This window comes from Leuresthes tenuis, unplaced genomic scaffold (assembly GCF_036924035.1).
Source record: "Leuresthes tenuis unplaced genomic scaffold, fLeuTen1.0.hap1 SCAF_8, whole genome shotgun sequence".
NCBI classification, from domain to species: domain Eukaryota; kingdom Metazoa; phylum Chordata; class Actinopteri; order Atheriniformes; family Atherinopsidae; genus Leuresthes; species Leuresthes tenuis.
The window spans coordinates 11,470,637-11,486,252 of record NW_027325362.1 but is presented as its reverse complement, the minus strand read 5'-3'; the positions used below and the strand labels follow the sequence as shown (position 1 = coordinate 11,486,252).

The 15,616-nt window shown below is 38.7% G+C and overlaps 2 protein-coding genes across 2 annotated transcripts in view; one reads left to right on the top strand and one right to left on the bottom strand.

Annotated features, from left to right (window-relative positions):
* Window positions 1-15,616, bottom strand: part of edrf1 (erythroid differentiation regulatory factor 1) — a 447,039-nt gene that overhangs the window by 410,696 nt on the left and 20,727 nt on the right. The gene's annotated exons all lie outside the window — the stretch shown is intronic.
* adam12b (ADAM metallopeptidase domain 12b) overlaps window positions 1-15,616 on the top strand; it is an 86,291-nt gene that overhangs the window by 67,259 nt on the left and 3,416 nt on the right. The window contains exons 15-21 of the mRNA XM_072390836.1: window positions 76-184; window positions 545-743; window positions 2,691-2,768; window positions 4,524-4,632; window positions 4,943-5,129; window positions 7,934-8,042; window positions 10,747-11,001. Coding sequence (XP_072246937.1) covers window positions 76-184; window positions 545-743; window positions 2,691-2,768; window positions 4,524-4,632; window positions 4,943-5,129; window positions 7,934-8,042; window positions 10,747-11,001 — 1,046 coding nt within the window. The remainder of the gene's footprint in view (window positions 1-75; window positions 185-544; window positions 744-2,690; window positions 2,769-4,523; window positions 4,633-4,942; window positions 5,130-7,933; window positions 8,043-10,746; window positions 11,002-15,616) is intronic.

The window sequence follows — 15,616 nt, the reverse complement described above, 5'->3', positions numbered from 1 at the left end:
TTATTTTCCCTTTTATAAAATAGTCATTCTCTCCATTTTCATCACTGTATTTTCTTTGTTTGTCTTTGTGTGCAGGAGCCAAGCCTGCTCCTGGGATCTGCTTTGAGAGAGTCAACTCCGCAGGTGACCCCTATGGGAACTGTGGGAAGGACTCCAAGGGCTCCTTTGCCAAATGTGATGCAAGGTAACACTGCTGCTGCACTGATGTAGTGGAAGTATAGCGAAATACCTGTGCGAAACACAACTGATTAGCTTTAAGTAGCATCTTCTGCCACCGTCATTGTGTTGTGGAAGCTGAAATGTGCTTGAAACTTTTCAAGCTTGAAAAATGTAATCTGAGAAAGATTGCAGCTAATCACTGAGAGGCTTTTCATGAATTGTGTTATGCTGCCTTGTTGTCTAATCTTTTGGATGAAATTGTGTAATAAAGTTCTCTGTTTATTGATGTAATTTTTCAGTTACTCATTTTCATCTATGATTGACAAGCCGAAGTTGTGCTGTGTGATTTTAAATGTGCAAGCATGTGTGTGTGTCTTGCATGCAGGGATGCAAAGTGCGGTAAAATTCAGTGCCAGGGTGGAGCCAACAGACCAGTAATTGGAACAAATGCTGTGTCTATTGAAACCAATATCCCACTACAAGAAGGAGGACGAATCTTGTGTCGAGGGACACATGTTTATCTGGGAGATGACATGCCGGACCCTGGACTCGTTCTCGCTGGAACAAAATGTGGAGAAAACATGGTGAGTCATCACTGTATTCCTTAAGGCTTAATGTTGCGCTTCATCGTGATGTCTCATTTATGAATAGTGGAGTGTTTGTAGTGAAACGTCTGAAATGTATAAGCCTCTTATAAAAGGCGGACAACTGTATGATCCTGCTGTTGTATCCCTTTGGGCACTGAGCAGATGAAGCAGAGAGATCTACCTACTGAAGAAAATAACATTTCTTTAATGATGAGTGAGTCCAGTGATTCATTTGTAATCATAGAGACGTCAAGAGAAACATAGAAAAAACATTTGATTGATCAGCTCTGCCTCTCAGCTTTTCTTCTTTTGTGCCCAGGCCTTGGGATCTATCACTTTCTTTCTGAATTGCAACTCCAGAACATGTTGCATGATCTGATCTCAGGCTCCATGAGAGCATATGATACAGTGATTATATCAGCAGTGACACTAACTTTAATTTTGAAAGCATCTCTGTTATACCACTGCAGACTTTGTGCATAAGACTCTCTACTTATGGATATTTCAACCTAATATTCAGTGTCAACTTTACTCTACTCTTGTAATATTTTAAGGTGAAATGTTTAGGTGACTCTACAGCAGGGATACCCACATCCGGTCCTCGGGGGCCGCTGTTCTGGAGGTTTTAGATGTTTCCCTGCTTCAACACACCTGATTCAGATGCATCATTACCAGGCTTGTGCAGAACTTAACAATCTTTTGAAGAGATTCATTTCATCTGAATCAGGTGTGTTGAAGCAGGGAAACATCTAAAACTTGTGGCCCTAGAAGACCAGATGTGGGTATCCCTGGTCTACAGCAAAGCAGTTAATACTAAACTAAACCTTCTGGCTCACCATGACAACCAAGACCATGCAGGACACAGAGAATTCTAAACTTTTTTTGTATTGAATGTTTTACACATACCTGTAAAACCTGTCCACACTGAATCCTCTACAGATATTAACACTTCCTTCCTCTCTGTGGTTGAAACTTGGATGAAAGTTTGAGTGCAAGGTTATGATAGAAAATTACGACTTTGTAAGGAAAGCCAGTTTAGATATTAAGATGTCACATAATATTATCAGACAGAAAACTGGAACATGTGGATGTGTTTAGATGCATTTAAGGTGTCAGTAATCACAAGGTTAACAAACAGAGCTGTTCAGCTATCTTCCAAGCAGACAATATTGTAGTCAATTTTCATAGTCCTCATGATCGCACTCTATATTGAACGAGCAGCTGTTCTATTTTTGAGCTTTGTGCACAAAATGACTGAAGTCTAATGGCTACAGTCTGCCAGGTCACAAGTTTCTGCAACTCATTATCTGGAGATTTGTAATGGTCCAGGGGAGTGTGTTTGTCATGGGTTTGTCTCAAAAATGTTTTGCGTTTCCCAATCAGGGCTTTAAAGGGGCAGTACATGGCCCAGAAAGCAGTGGCAATTTCAGGATGATGAGAGCATCAAACTGCTCACCTCAGGTGTTATTATTGACATAAAAGCAGCTAACTATTCCTTTGTCCAGTCTGACATTTCTGTTAGTTCTTAAGGATGCACAGCCAATACACATGCAACTTTTTGTGTCATCACCTCCTGCACTGTATTTAGGTTCTTTAGAGTGGTCCTACCTGTGAGACACAGTTTGGTAAATATGTCATCCAAGCATTATGTCAATCCTAAAAATTATGCATAGAATTCAAAATATTTATACCATTATTTATACCATTCGTGTCATTTCTTTCCATTGGAGATTGTTAATGACCTTTCTTTTTTTTTTACAATAAAATAGCAACAGGCATAAGTCTCAGTCATGCAACTTTTTGATGCTGTACACTCTTATGACAGAAATGGGCCACTGAAATGAAAACATTTCTTCTTCTTCAGGCTCAGATTCCGTGTTTATCTCCATTCACTTTCCAGTTCAGTGCCTCTGAAAATATTTAATGATGCTTTTCTCTTTATAGGTGTGCCTGAACCGGCAGTGCCAGAACGTCAGTGTCTTTGGCGTGCTTGAGTGCTCAGGGAAGTGCAATGGACGTGGGGTGAGTGCAAAATACATTTCAGCCCAGTATTTAGTGTTGAATTATGCACCGCAGCTTGTGAAACACTGTTAGAAGCCTGTGATGACTCTGTATTTATCCATTCACTCACATTTAGGACAGTTAAATGCTCAAGTAGCTGTCTGCCCTGTAATTGCAAGCAATAACAGTGCAACATTGTATTTACAATGCAACCTGTGAGTTATAGCTTGTGCTCCTTCTCTGTACAATCAATCATCATTGTTACACCGAGGTTAAATCAATCCCATTTAATTCCATTTAAGCTTTGTTTAGGGTCTACTTTAAATTTTGTCCGTCATCCTTTGACTACACAGAGAGTCAAATAAAAGGGAAAACAGGATGGTAATGCTGTTGCAGTATATTTCTTTCCTGGCCCAAAATAATCACCTTTCTCTCATAGCTTCTTTTATAAATAATTAAACAAAGAATGATTTTATGTTTTATTTAATGTTGTTTAGCTTTAATAATCCGACATTCACCTGAGGCTAAATTGACCTACAGTAAATAGTGCTTTTCAATGTCAATTGATTTAATTAAACTTCCCTGACCCTGAGATATATACAACTGTCAATTAATTAAAAAAAAGAAAAGAACACAGATTCCTGTTGATTGGCTCACAGAAACAAAACAATTATCATGTCGAAAATTGCTTCGCTGGAATATTCCCACGATCTGTGCCGAGCGTTATCCTTCTGCAGAAGTAGCTGCCAAAACAAATTGTTTTTAATTTTGTCGAACACCTCACAGAGTGCGAGACCTGAATAGTAAAGAAGGGATTCTCTAGATTTTATTGCAACAGCTTATGAAGTCTGTTTGCCTGCATATCAACTCATTTTAATCTTGAAAGGCATTTAGAAGGATTAGATTTTGTTTCAGGTGAAAAGGACATTTTTGCTGTGTCTTATAAATCCAGATCAATTACACGTCTTTGATTTAAATCAACTTAATCAACTTGAAATAGGACATTTTCTGATACGTTAGATACATACTGAGCATAGAGCCAGGTTATTATAAGTGCAAGACTACGGCTTTCAGTGATTGATTAGTGGCTCTATCTTATTGCCATATCAAAGATATGAGATGTCCCTAAACGGCGTGAATAATTGATTGCTTTTACACATAAGCTTCCAGTGGATTTAATGTCCCTGTATGTCTGCTGTGAGTGTGTATGTTGATATTACATAAGTAATTAAAACATTATTCTAAACTCTGCCGTCATATGAAAAAGGAGTACACCCTCTTTCTAAAGGTGGTTCTACATGATCACATTGTATTTTGTGTCATTTCCCCTTCACACACAAACATAAAGTAAAACTACATCAAATCATATCATCCTCTGAGTTTCCCCTAATGCATCTTAACCTTGTCATTCAGTGCAAAAAGTGTCAATGGCCCTGAGACAGGGAAGGCACTCAGGCTGTGTGTCTGTGCTAAACATAAATCTCTGACAGCTGCTCAGCTCCATCCTCTTCCAGCTGACAACTGGATTTTGCTACCTCACAGGGGAATCCTCCTGGATCGAACATTTTTCCTGGAAACCTGAGGCTTCGCTGAATGGACTATTCTTTGCACATGTTTTATCTATTATAGGTTTTATTGTACACGTGCGTACATTCGCCTCATTACTGAAAAGCAAAACTAAGTGAGAGAAGTTCGTGGAAACAAATTTCCTATTTGATGCAGGAGAAAAAACAACAGTGCACCATCTAACATGTACGGTATCTTCTTTGCTCATAGGTGTGCAACAACAAGAAGAACTGCCACTGTGAAGCACACTGGGCCCCCCCATTCTGTGAGAAAGTGGGTTTTGGTGGGAGTATTGACAGCGGGCCAATGAGACTGGCAGGTAGTTGGAACAATTTAATCTCTATGCTCACTCATCTAGACAGACACAACAACACTAACTCAGAAAAAGAGCAACATAAAGCTCCACCAGCTGCAATAGAGTCAGTTCTGGATTGATGTGCGGTTTGGACTGCAGTCTGACTTTCCTAGAACAACATGACTCCCCTCACACCCAGTGATACATTACACTGTACAGACTGTAATTCTCTTTGTTTTGTTTTTTTTCAAAAAAGAAAAAGACCAATGAAATGTTATGCTGATTGTGGCCTAGCTATAACAGTCTTATGTCCTGTCATTGTTCTGTGCTGTAGATGTGCGTGCGTGTGTATTAATGTGCGTGTTGTCGTATATGGCATCAGCCGACAGTGTGCTCATTACTGTGGCAATCCTGGTCACCCTGGTCAGCCTTTTGGTGGCCACCGTAATCATCTTTCTGAAGAGGAAGACTCTGCTGCGCCTCCTCTTTACCAATAAGAAGAGCACGTTGGAGAAACTCAGGTAGCGTGTCCCTTCAGAGTACAACCACATCCGCTTAATCCTAACATGAAAAAACAAGTAAATTCACTGATCTGAAATTGGTTTTCTTTTGTTATATAAGTGCTGTGAGTCATTCCAATGAATCCCAATGAATTGGTAAATAATTGTTATAATTAGTACCAAATGGCATAGTTCTCTCTGGTAAAATGCCCTTGGAAATTATTAATATATTTCAAAATCTAGTGTATCAAATGTTGCCACGAGATCACAAGTTAATTATCACATTTGTTCAAGATAACAAAGCTAATTTCATTGTGATAATAGTGTAGCTGCTGACTGAAGCAAAAAAGTGGGAGTTGATCAACTGCTCATCTTTGCCTAATTAAAGATTATATTGTCTGCTGTAATAACACAAATGCGGCAACAAAACTTCTCATTTATGCCTTCCTTTATGTTCAGATATGGATCCTCCCAAACAGGCATGACAGCAATCGTGCAAGCTGACAGTAAATGTGATCCAAATGATCCAGACAACAATTTGCTGTAATTGTTTAATGTGAAAAAGAGCTGTTTTGCAGGTTTCTGGAGACAGTAAGAGAAATTAACCTGTTAACCTGTTCTAAGACAACAAACTTTATGATCTAAAAATAGCCTCTTTAACATAGATGATTGTGGGCTTGCAGGTTCAGACTTCTGTGTAAAATTAAGCATAAAAAAACATAACTAAACATCATATTTAGAGCTTTATGACAAGTTGCAACTCATTGCTTTGATGTCTTTGCCCACAACTTTACCATTTTGGTCCACTCTCATAACTCTTATAATCCCTTTTCATACACAAACTGAAGCTCTGAAATTGTTCTAGAGGAGTGGCATGTGAAAAACAACATTTACACTAAATGACTTGCAGAGATTCTTCAGCTACTCAGTAATATCCCAATTAGATCAAAGTGAGACAATGTGTGATTGCAAGAGTTTATGTTCTGGATTATTTAACTGTAAATGCGAGCACGTTGGTTGAAGTTACTTAGTCTATGCTGTTGACCTGTGTGCTGCTTTACATTTGCTAAACTTGCTTTATCCAGACACCTCTCTGTGATGTTTCCTGCTGTGAGAACTTACATCCCTCAGTGAATAACCCAATGTTAAATGCATGTGAGACCAACAAGTTTGAGCATAAAACATGACTGTTTTTTTGGAGCAGCATACATTCATCACCAAACTGCAAGCATGCATCACCAAACTGGTGACAAGCTGGCAAACATAGTGGAATATTGAGCTGTTAAGAAGCCAGGTAGTTTTTCTTCAAGAGTTGGTAGAGCCCAAAAGCAGAGTCAATAACGACTGATATTCAGCAGGTGGATACAAACTCCAAATAATTCATCATTGCATCACAACTGCTTGAATTAGCAACATTTCAAGTTAAAATGGTGTTACATTATTTGGGTATTGGAATTATTCCTCTGCTTGAAAATGACATATTTTAGCAATGTATAGTCATTTTTTATTGAGAGTTGCCGTTTAACATAAATAAGCAAACTAAAAATATGTTTCCGTAGTTTTTAAGTTCCAACTTAATTTGATTTCAAAATATGGTGGAAGAAGTGGGAAACAGTAATGAATTGGATGTTGACTGTCCTTGTTGACTGATTATTGTGTTAATCCAACCAAAGCTAGACAGTTGCAGTGCATCTAAATTTGTTACTTTGACTGAAATCATTCAAAATAAAAAGAGTTTTTCACACATGCTTAAGAGTTCCTGTCCAGTACACACATGAAGAAAAATAAGCTGGCAATAACAAAGAATAACGACAGGCAAAACATGCGTCTTTTTGTAAAAACAGTAAAACAGCAGATGTTGGAGTTGATGGTGGTTTTTTTTAATAAAAGATATCAAGGCACTGCTGAGGCAGGACAAGCACAACTCAAAAGCAACTGAATAGAACGAACCACAGAACTAAGAAAAAACAAGTAAGACTGACTGACAGATAGACAAACGAATCAACTGACTGACTGGCTGAGAGACTGACAGAAAACCACAGGGAAAAACAACTACATACAATGGATCTGACAAGGAGAAAACAAAAACCAGAACATAGGAAAAACAAGTTAACAACAAGTTAAATTAAATCATGTTAAGGCATGTTTTTGTTGGGTTTGTGAGAGGGTTAAATGCTTTTAAAATTGTGACTGTTAAGACTACCTGTCAACTTGCAGCATTTTTAAAGCATTTTCAGACAGTCACTCTGCTCTAATAAAATCTTGATTTTGTAACCACAATATCATCTGACAAAGTCACTGTTCAAATGACTTAAAGACAACTTCTTTGCAGTGACTTTGGCTACACTTATGTGTTTGATGATCTCCCACAGAGTAAGTTGGAAGCAGCAGAGTGTCTTGTTGCTGCAACTGAAGCTCAAATCACCTGCACAAGTACCTTTACTATTGTGACAACAGTTGTAGCTACAACATAAGCTTGCTCCACAACATTAACAATACAAGCTTTTTCCAACCACTCGAAGAAAATATCTCCATCAGATTTCAGTCCTTCATTGCATAAAAGTTGTCGGTGACTCATGCCCCATCTTGTGATACAAAGTACAATTGCAGTAAAACATGGCTCGTTCTCAAATTATCTCAGCTGTCTATGTCTGCTCATAGTGAAAAATGCATAAAGGTACATACGCTTGAATGTTTGAACGTTTTTATATGAAGACATAACTGTTGTCTCTCCAGTTCTGTTTATTGTTGTAGTTGAATTTTTGATGCTTTAAACATATTTCTTCTACAAAGAGCACCTTTAAGTACATTTGTTTTGCTCATAGATCTTTGGAGGCAAACAGGCCAACCAGCCCCATCAGGACTGAATCCAGGTACAAGCCCACACCACGCCGCAAGCCTCCACCCAAACCCTCTCCAGTCAACATTTATAAGGTGAGTTACTCACTCTGTACGTTCACATACACCCATATATTTAGCCTATCAGAGTGCTCATTTCCGTTACAGGCCATTTGTTTCTTTTGTAATGACTTTTTCTGTGAGCACTTCAGTAACCTGCAGCCAAACCTCATCTTAGAGTCGTCACGCTTCTAGGATTGTTGACAAAACTAAGATGAGGGCAAGTCAGGTGATTGATTCAGTCTCACTATATCTCACTAAGGAGGAAATATTCATTACAGTGCTGATGTTGACGGGACGCAGCAGAAGTGTAATTGAGAGATTGCGCCATTTAAATGAGATTCAGGATGTTGTTATTTGAGTGCCTTTAATGTTTGTGATTTTTTTTCTTTTCTTTTCTGGGGGGGTGTGGAGTTGATTGATTCAGGCACAGGAGGAAAATAGCTTTTGATTTGTTTGTTGGAAGCGATAAGCATGGAAGAAGATTACCTTTCGTTGCGTTTGTGTGACAGAATAAAGAAGGAGACATTTCTATGCATGACTGAGTGTGGATCTGATGTGTGTTTGCACTCGGCTCTGACAGCAACAACTTTGTATAAAAGTTTTATCTAATGTCATAATTGAGTGTGGAAGTTCATCCATTTTATCTTTTATAGCATTCTGTCCACCAGAGACTCTGTGAAACAGCCTGTTCGTTCCCATTATTGTGACTTCTTCATGCAGTCGCAGATGTCAGCAGAGCTCTTTGAATCCATCTGCATTGCTGCATTGTGTGTGCGAGTGAGTGTGTTTGTGCGCGTGCGTGTGCACGTGCGCGTGCATTTGCGTTTGTTCTTGTCCAGCAGCCAAATCCTTTCTGACCATTTGAGGTATTATTAGTTTGTTTGGGAGTAACAGCTGGTCAGAACATGTGGTCTTACTCTGGCTTTTACAATTTCAGAGCGTCATATGTAATAATGCTGCTCTCCAGTTTTATGACTAACTCTGACATCAGCATTTTCACACTCGTAAGAACTTCATGACCAAAGTCGAATTTTCCTTTTAATGTCTCTGTCGCACCTTAATACGTTTCAGTAGAGCTGAAACCAGTGACTTTCTTATCAAAACCATTTAATGTGCAGACTATTTGATAATATACTTATAGTAATAACTGGTACATTTGTACACATGTCCTTAACCTGGATGTGTTCCAATCCATGGTTGTAAATTGCAAGAAGGTAACACATCCCTAGGCCGTCGTATTATGTGGGGCAGCTTTCACATACCATGACGGAAACCTCAACCTGTGATGTGTAAATAGTGCATACCAATCAGCCATAACATAACAATCATATGGCTAATATTGTTGTGGGATGGGGTCTTTGTAAATTGGTTTGTTCCCTCGACATTTTTTGGGTGGTCCTAAGACGTTGTGGCAGAAACCACTATTGTCCTGTCAGGAAAGGCTGTTGCTGTAGGGGTGTGATGTTGCTTGTTTTGCAAGACTGTTCAGGTAGGTAGCAAGCAAGTGCCTAAATGACATCAACAGTACTAGGATGCAGGATTTCCCAGAAGAGCATTTCATTGTTATGAGATAATCAGTTTTACTCCTTTTCACTCTGGGGGGAGTTTAATATGACTGATTGTTGTAATCCCTAAGCTTGAGGTGTTTTTTTTTTTAAATCTAATGATGTACAATCATTTTAACCCTAACCATCTGCAGGTAACCCTTAGGAGTCTGTGATATAAATGTCCGAGGAGGCAGTACATGCTGCCTTTGCTGACTGATTATAAGTTTGGTGAATCTCAAAACCCACCACATACATGACAGACGTCTTTTACACATAAAATAACTATGTAAATTAATGTAAAAATTATTTATATACATCATTCAATTGCTGAAAAGTCAATAAAGACTCCTAAGGGGTAAGTGTGCAGTGAAAAGTAAGGAACCAGGAGTGGTATTGAAGTAGAAATAGCAAAGGACTGTGGAAAACAGGATGAGTCTTACAGTAACAATCTCTTGCATTAAGCTCCAGAAGTTAGTGCATTCCAACATGCTGCCCTTCGTCCTCATAAGCATTTGCAGCCAAATCAACGCTAGTGAGATATTGACAGCAGAGGACATCAAGTTGAACAGCAGTGTGCCGGTAATTCTACAGCTTAAGCTACATCTATGTAGGGAACAAAGAAAAGAAAATCACAGTAGTTCTACCATATTGAAGTATTTTTGGTGAAACTGCTACACTGGACGAACTTAACTTTTTCATGTTCTGTAGTTCAGGGTGACAAAACATTATGATTTAACAGAGGCCTGTTCCAGAAGAGATCTAGTATCAGTCTGAAAAGAATACAGAATGGCAGGACCTGATCCAAAGCGTGGATGACTCAAACATGTCAGTGTTTGATAAAATAGAGTGGCATTAGTCGATCCAATTGGGGATAGAGCTACACATTGACTTAGATTGGTGGCCAGCTTCAAAAACACCTGCACTGAAGTACGTAAAATTGGTGCCTCATATTTAATCAACAGTTATATAAAGTAGATGTGAGGCCAAGAAATAGCTAACTTTGCTTTTTACAAAACTTTTTTAACAGTAAGTTATCTGAGGTGAGAGTGGAGGGTGTCAACATTAGCAAAACCCAGGTGGAAAATCAGTTTCAGTTTTAGTTTCATACTTGTGCATATGCTATCTTTATTTTTGTGACTCAGTATAACTTATGCAATTTCTGAAAATAACATCTCTCATCCTCTTTTTAGCCATCTCTCCTGAGCACAGAGCCTCTTCTCCCTCCGCACAACTTCCACTCTCACAGCCTGCGCAGAATGCCCTTTTACCAGCCTCTGCACATCAGCCAGCCCATGCCCGTGTCCCTGAACGTGGGCCAGCCCACCCTGCCTCCTCTGCCCTCTCACCACCACCGGGTCCTGCCCACCCACATGTCTGCTTCACCACCTCCAGTGCCATCTTTTCTCAGTCTGCCACGCCAACAGTCATCGTACAGAGTGGACCAGGTTTGTTTGAGAAAAAGTTTTGATGTACGCTACAGTTCATACAGTGATATGACTTCTTAGAGCTCATCTGCATCTTGACTCCAGATGCAGACGAGAGTTTAAAATTATCTTTTTTTTTTGTTTTCTTATATAATGGATTACATATGACATAACCATGTTACCCTTGACTGAGACCATCATGGCAGCCATCAATTTCATTTCATTCTAAAGTGTGAATATAACTTATATAACTTATATATATATATATATATATATAAAGAAACATGCTCAGTGGATCTTATTTCAAGCCTTGACACAAGACCCACTGAGTATGTTCCTTTTTTCAATTAAGTTGCATTCTCTGTGGATCCTTGGCGTCTCAGATTTGATTCAGCTGCAAAAAAAGAAGTAATCATCCTCAGCAGAGGAAGTTGGGTTATTATTTATGGAGTTATAGATGTTCACAATTCCCATTATTCAAAGCTACATATTCAAAGCCAACCTTGTCCTTGTCTGCTTAAAATGGAGACTAAAATGTCGTTTATGTCAATGGAAACAACCACTGATTGGACTAGAAGTCCTTAAAATCCTTAATTCTACCCCAGCATCCTAGAACAAAGCTTGAAATATTCAAGGCAGAATAAACTCATAAACATCTAAAACAATAAACTGTTGCCACAGTTTCTCTGAACACACAAATTAAGAGTCATCACGTGCCAGAAAATCAATTTTAACTTTAGATAAAGTATAAAAAGGCTCACATACCCTGAAAGGAACCAAAATCACTGGATTGGAAGGTGGAAATCAATCTGAGAACCTGGGCACTCTTTTTAAGTGGTTGGCAGTAATGTAAAATGTATGCATAATGTAGTTAATGATCTAAAACATACCACCTGTGTGGTCATTTTTAAAGCAAAGTGTTGGATCACGGAGCTCAGTGCATTTCTATATGGCAGCTGTTTTGCTTTCCCACATATCGACAGCAAAATTCAATCTGTCTCCCCTCCTGACCCAACTTCCAAGTAAAGCTCTGCTTTCCGCTGAGCCATCGATATTGGAGGAAGTGGAGATAATAAATTCATCTGTCTGCTCTGGTGGTGGATCCAGATCCTGACCCATTCCTGTATCAACACAGCATGGACAGTTGTACTGGATGTCAGCACAGCTGAGCTACAGCAGGGTGCACAGGAAACTGTGTTCAGCTATAAAGCAAAAAGAAATAAGAGGAAGACATAAGCTTTGTGATTTGACACTATTTCTGTGTTTGAGGAAGCACAAAACGTGATTGCAGATGTGGAGCCAGAGCATGAGGCACTGAGAGACCAGCTTAAGGGGATTCGGTGTCTGTATTGTATCTCAAAGCATAATTATTCATATGAGCAGTAACTATAGTGGCAACCAACCAAGTACTCTTCTTAATTACCAGATTAATGTTTTGCAGTCCCAATTCCAAAAAATGTGATGTGAAATATCCCCATACTTGCATGGAGACTGGCTTTTGAACTTTGTGCTGATACCAAGCCAGTTGGACTCTCTCCTCCTCAGCCCAGAGGACATAACGTCTGCAGTTTCCAGAGATTTTCAGGTTTTTATTCAACTACCTTAAGGACAGTTTTCCTCTTTGTCTCAGTCAATATTAAATGCATTGGCTCCTGGTTGAAGAACAAACTAACAAAAAAACATCTCAAGCAAGGACAAAATTGACTTATTTTACTTGCATTTTACAAGTTTTTAAGTCTTTTGTTTCTCATGTCCCAATTCTTTTGTTTGACAAGTATCTATGTTCTTAACTAACAGCAAAATGTGTTTTTTGACATGATTGACCCAGATGCAGAACTTCAAAGCAAAAACTTGATTTATTTAAACAAAGACACGAACAAAAAGTATGGCTGAGCCTGATATCAATAACAATACACCGTGGAACAAAACAAAACAAGACTATGGAAACTAAGGCCAAACCTGACCTGACCAAACCTGAAGACAGTGAACTCGTAGCATGAAGTGAGGTGAGGATTTTGCAATGAACTGAGGGAAGCCTGGAAACTAAATACTGTGGGGAGGTGATTGGTGATGGGGTGCAGCTGTGAAACAAAGACAGGGAAAAACATGACAAGAAATAAACCTAAAACCTGAAAACATGACATGACAATTGATTGTTTTGAAGTGCTCTTTTTTTTTAATGGATCCGTAGGCGTTGTACTTTCATAAATCGAGGTATAGTGAAAAAATAGTGATACATTTAATTAGTACAAGGATTTTCCAAAAATCTTGTCACATGTCTTGTCTCTGAAATGTACCAATGCTACCATTAATTATTTCATTTGTAACATTTCCAAAGCTAAAATACTTTTTTTGTAGTTTTAGTTATGATACCTAAACTACATATAGATTCAGATACATTCACAACAGATGTTTTCAGATTATTGCGTCATTGTTCAAGTAAAAGATCAGAGTAAGCCCTACACTACTAAGCAGAAACAGCTAGCATCATATCCACTTCTGGATGTTTTTGTGTTGTCTATATCGAGGATTGCAGCATATCTCTCCTGACTGCAATGAACGTGTGCCAACTGAAGATGTACTTCAGCTGAAAGGCCACTGTTTGCTCTATAAATTGACTGCTCACTGCCTGCCAAAACAATGAAACCCTCCTACCTGCTAATATCTACTAGCCCTTTTCACTGCAGTGGAACAGACTCAGAGAGCGGAGACAGCATTTGTAGGTCAGGAACACAAGAGGGGATTCTGCTGGTATTTAACAGAAGGCCAACAAGGACATACAGGACATCAATCCTTAAAGAGGAATTATATTTGGAAGCTCATTATAATACTTGAAGCTCCCTGCTGTCAGTGCCAAAATGCCTTGTTTTAAATGTCTTCACACTGAGTGAACCCCATTAATATGGAGGGGAATAAAGTTTGTCTTACAAATAGTGGGAAAGGGGCAAGTCTGTAAGGGGCAGAGAATTTTCATAAGCAAACCTGTTTATTATCATGTTATTTGGCTGAAGGACAAGAAATATCAGATACCTGTACTGTTGAGAAAAATGCTCTGCAGCTTGAGGAGTGCAAACATGCCTTTGCAAAATGTCATCTTTTCAAGAATTTAGAAAAATTGTTTTTGGCCAGACGACCGCACATTTTTCAGCCCTCCAGTGGGTTTTGAAAGGTGCTTGTAAGCCTCAGGCACATACATCTAGAAGACATTTTAGATGTATGTCATTTTGAATTAAGATATGTGAACAACACCAAGACTGCCGTTACACTGTGAGGTTTTCTCTCAAGTATGGTGTTAGAAAGCACAAGTCCAGGGTTATTATTGTATTTAAGTGGAGGCATCTGTGCATTATCATTTTATTTTATTTTTATTTTTTTTACTGGAAGAGTTAGGTCTTTTTGAGAGATTTGTATGGTTTTGTCAGGACTGGAAGTTCTCTCAGTGCGGAGTGTTTGTTTCAGTTCATGGTCACACAGATTTTTGTAATGGGATTACAGAATTGCCTCGGGGTTTACCTTTTTTACCCCCACACTCCAACTGTGATGCAGATTTAGAGGAAAACAAATCTGACTTGCAGCTCTTGTTTGTAACTGAATCAGCCCGTTTTGAGTTTGTAAAAAGGTTTTTGCTCTCGTTTAAGAGGCTGTCATGTGGCACCTGAGCCAGTGCTTTTTTTTTGTTTATATGAATAAATTATTTGCTTTGTTTGAGCAAATTACAGCTACTAAAAGTTTTTAAGAAAGCAAAATGTAACAATAACTTGTTGTTCATGTCCCTCAGATATCTACATTTTACGGTGTCTTTAATTCTCTGTGACAGCTAAGTGCATGTCTTAAGAAAAAGAAGAATTTGGCTTATTTTCCGACATTCTGGGTATCAAAATTTTACTTATTTCAGTGTTTTAAATAAAGATTGTTTCATAATTTAGCAACAACACAGCCTGCAAGCACTAGATATGATTTCAACAGTGATTTCAACAGACTATGAATACCTCAGGGTAAATTGTAAATTTAGACCATTTTTAGTCCAAATGTTTTTTTTGCCCACCTACACAGACTCACACACACAGGAGACCCAGCAGGGATCCTCTAGACACCAGTGGTTCTTCATGTTGTTTTCTTGTATAGGAGTCTTCTAAGCAAAAAATTGAGCTGGCGTACCTTCCGTGGCCAAATTGTTCCTGACGGAATCTCCACCCACTTGGTCTCAAATGCTCACTCATAAGGTCTGGCTCGCTGCTTGAGTTTCCATCAAATCACAGTGGTGGCAGATGGGGTGAGGGCCTGTGTTTTTTTTTTTCTTTTATGAAAAACTCTGAAAGTTATTTCTACATGGACCTCATGTGTCCACTGGGGATATTTTCCAATTGAAACAGAAATGGACCTTCTCTTTGCTTCTGCCATGGCAGAGGCACCGTCCTGTTATATGTAACAGACCCTGATAATATGTGTTGAAAATACCTTACATATATAAAGTAAATATATTTAAGTAATCACTTAGAGGGTAAGTTGTGAATGTGTGAGCTACTTAATGCAAAGTTCTGCTGACATGAAACATGGCCGTAATGGCGTCTTCTGGGTCACCCACAGGTTTCTAACTCTCTTTGATGGCAAACGCAGTCATGTTCATGAATGTTTA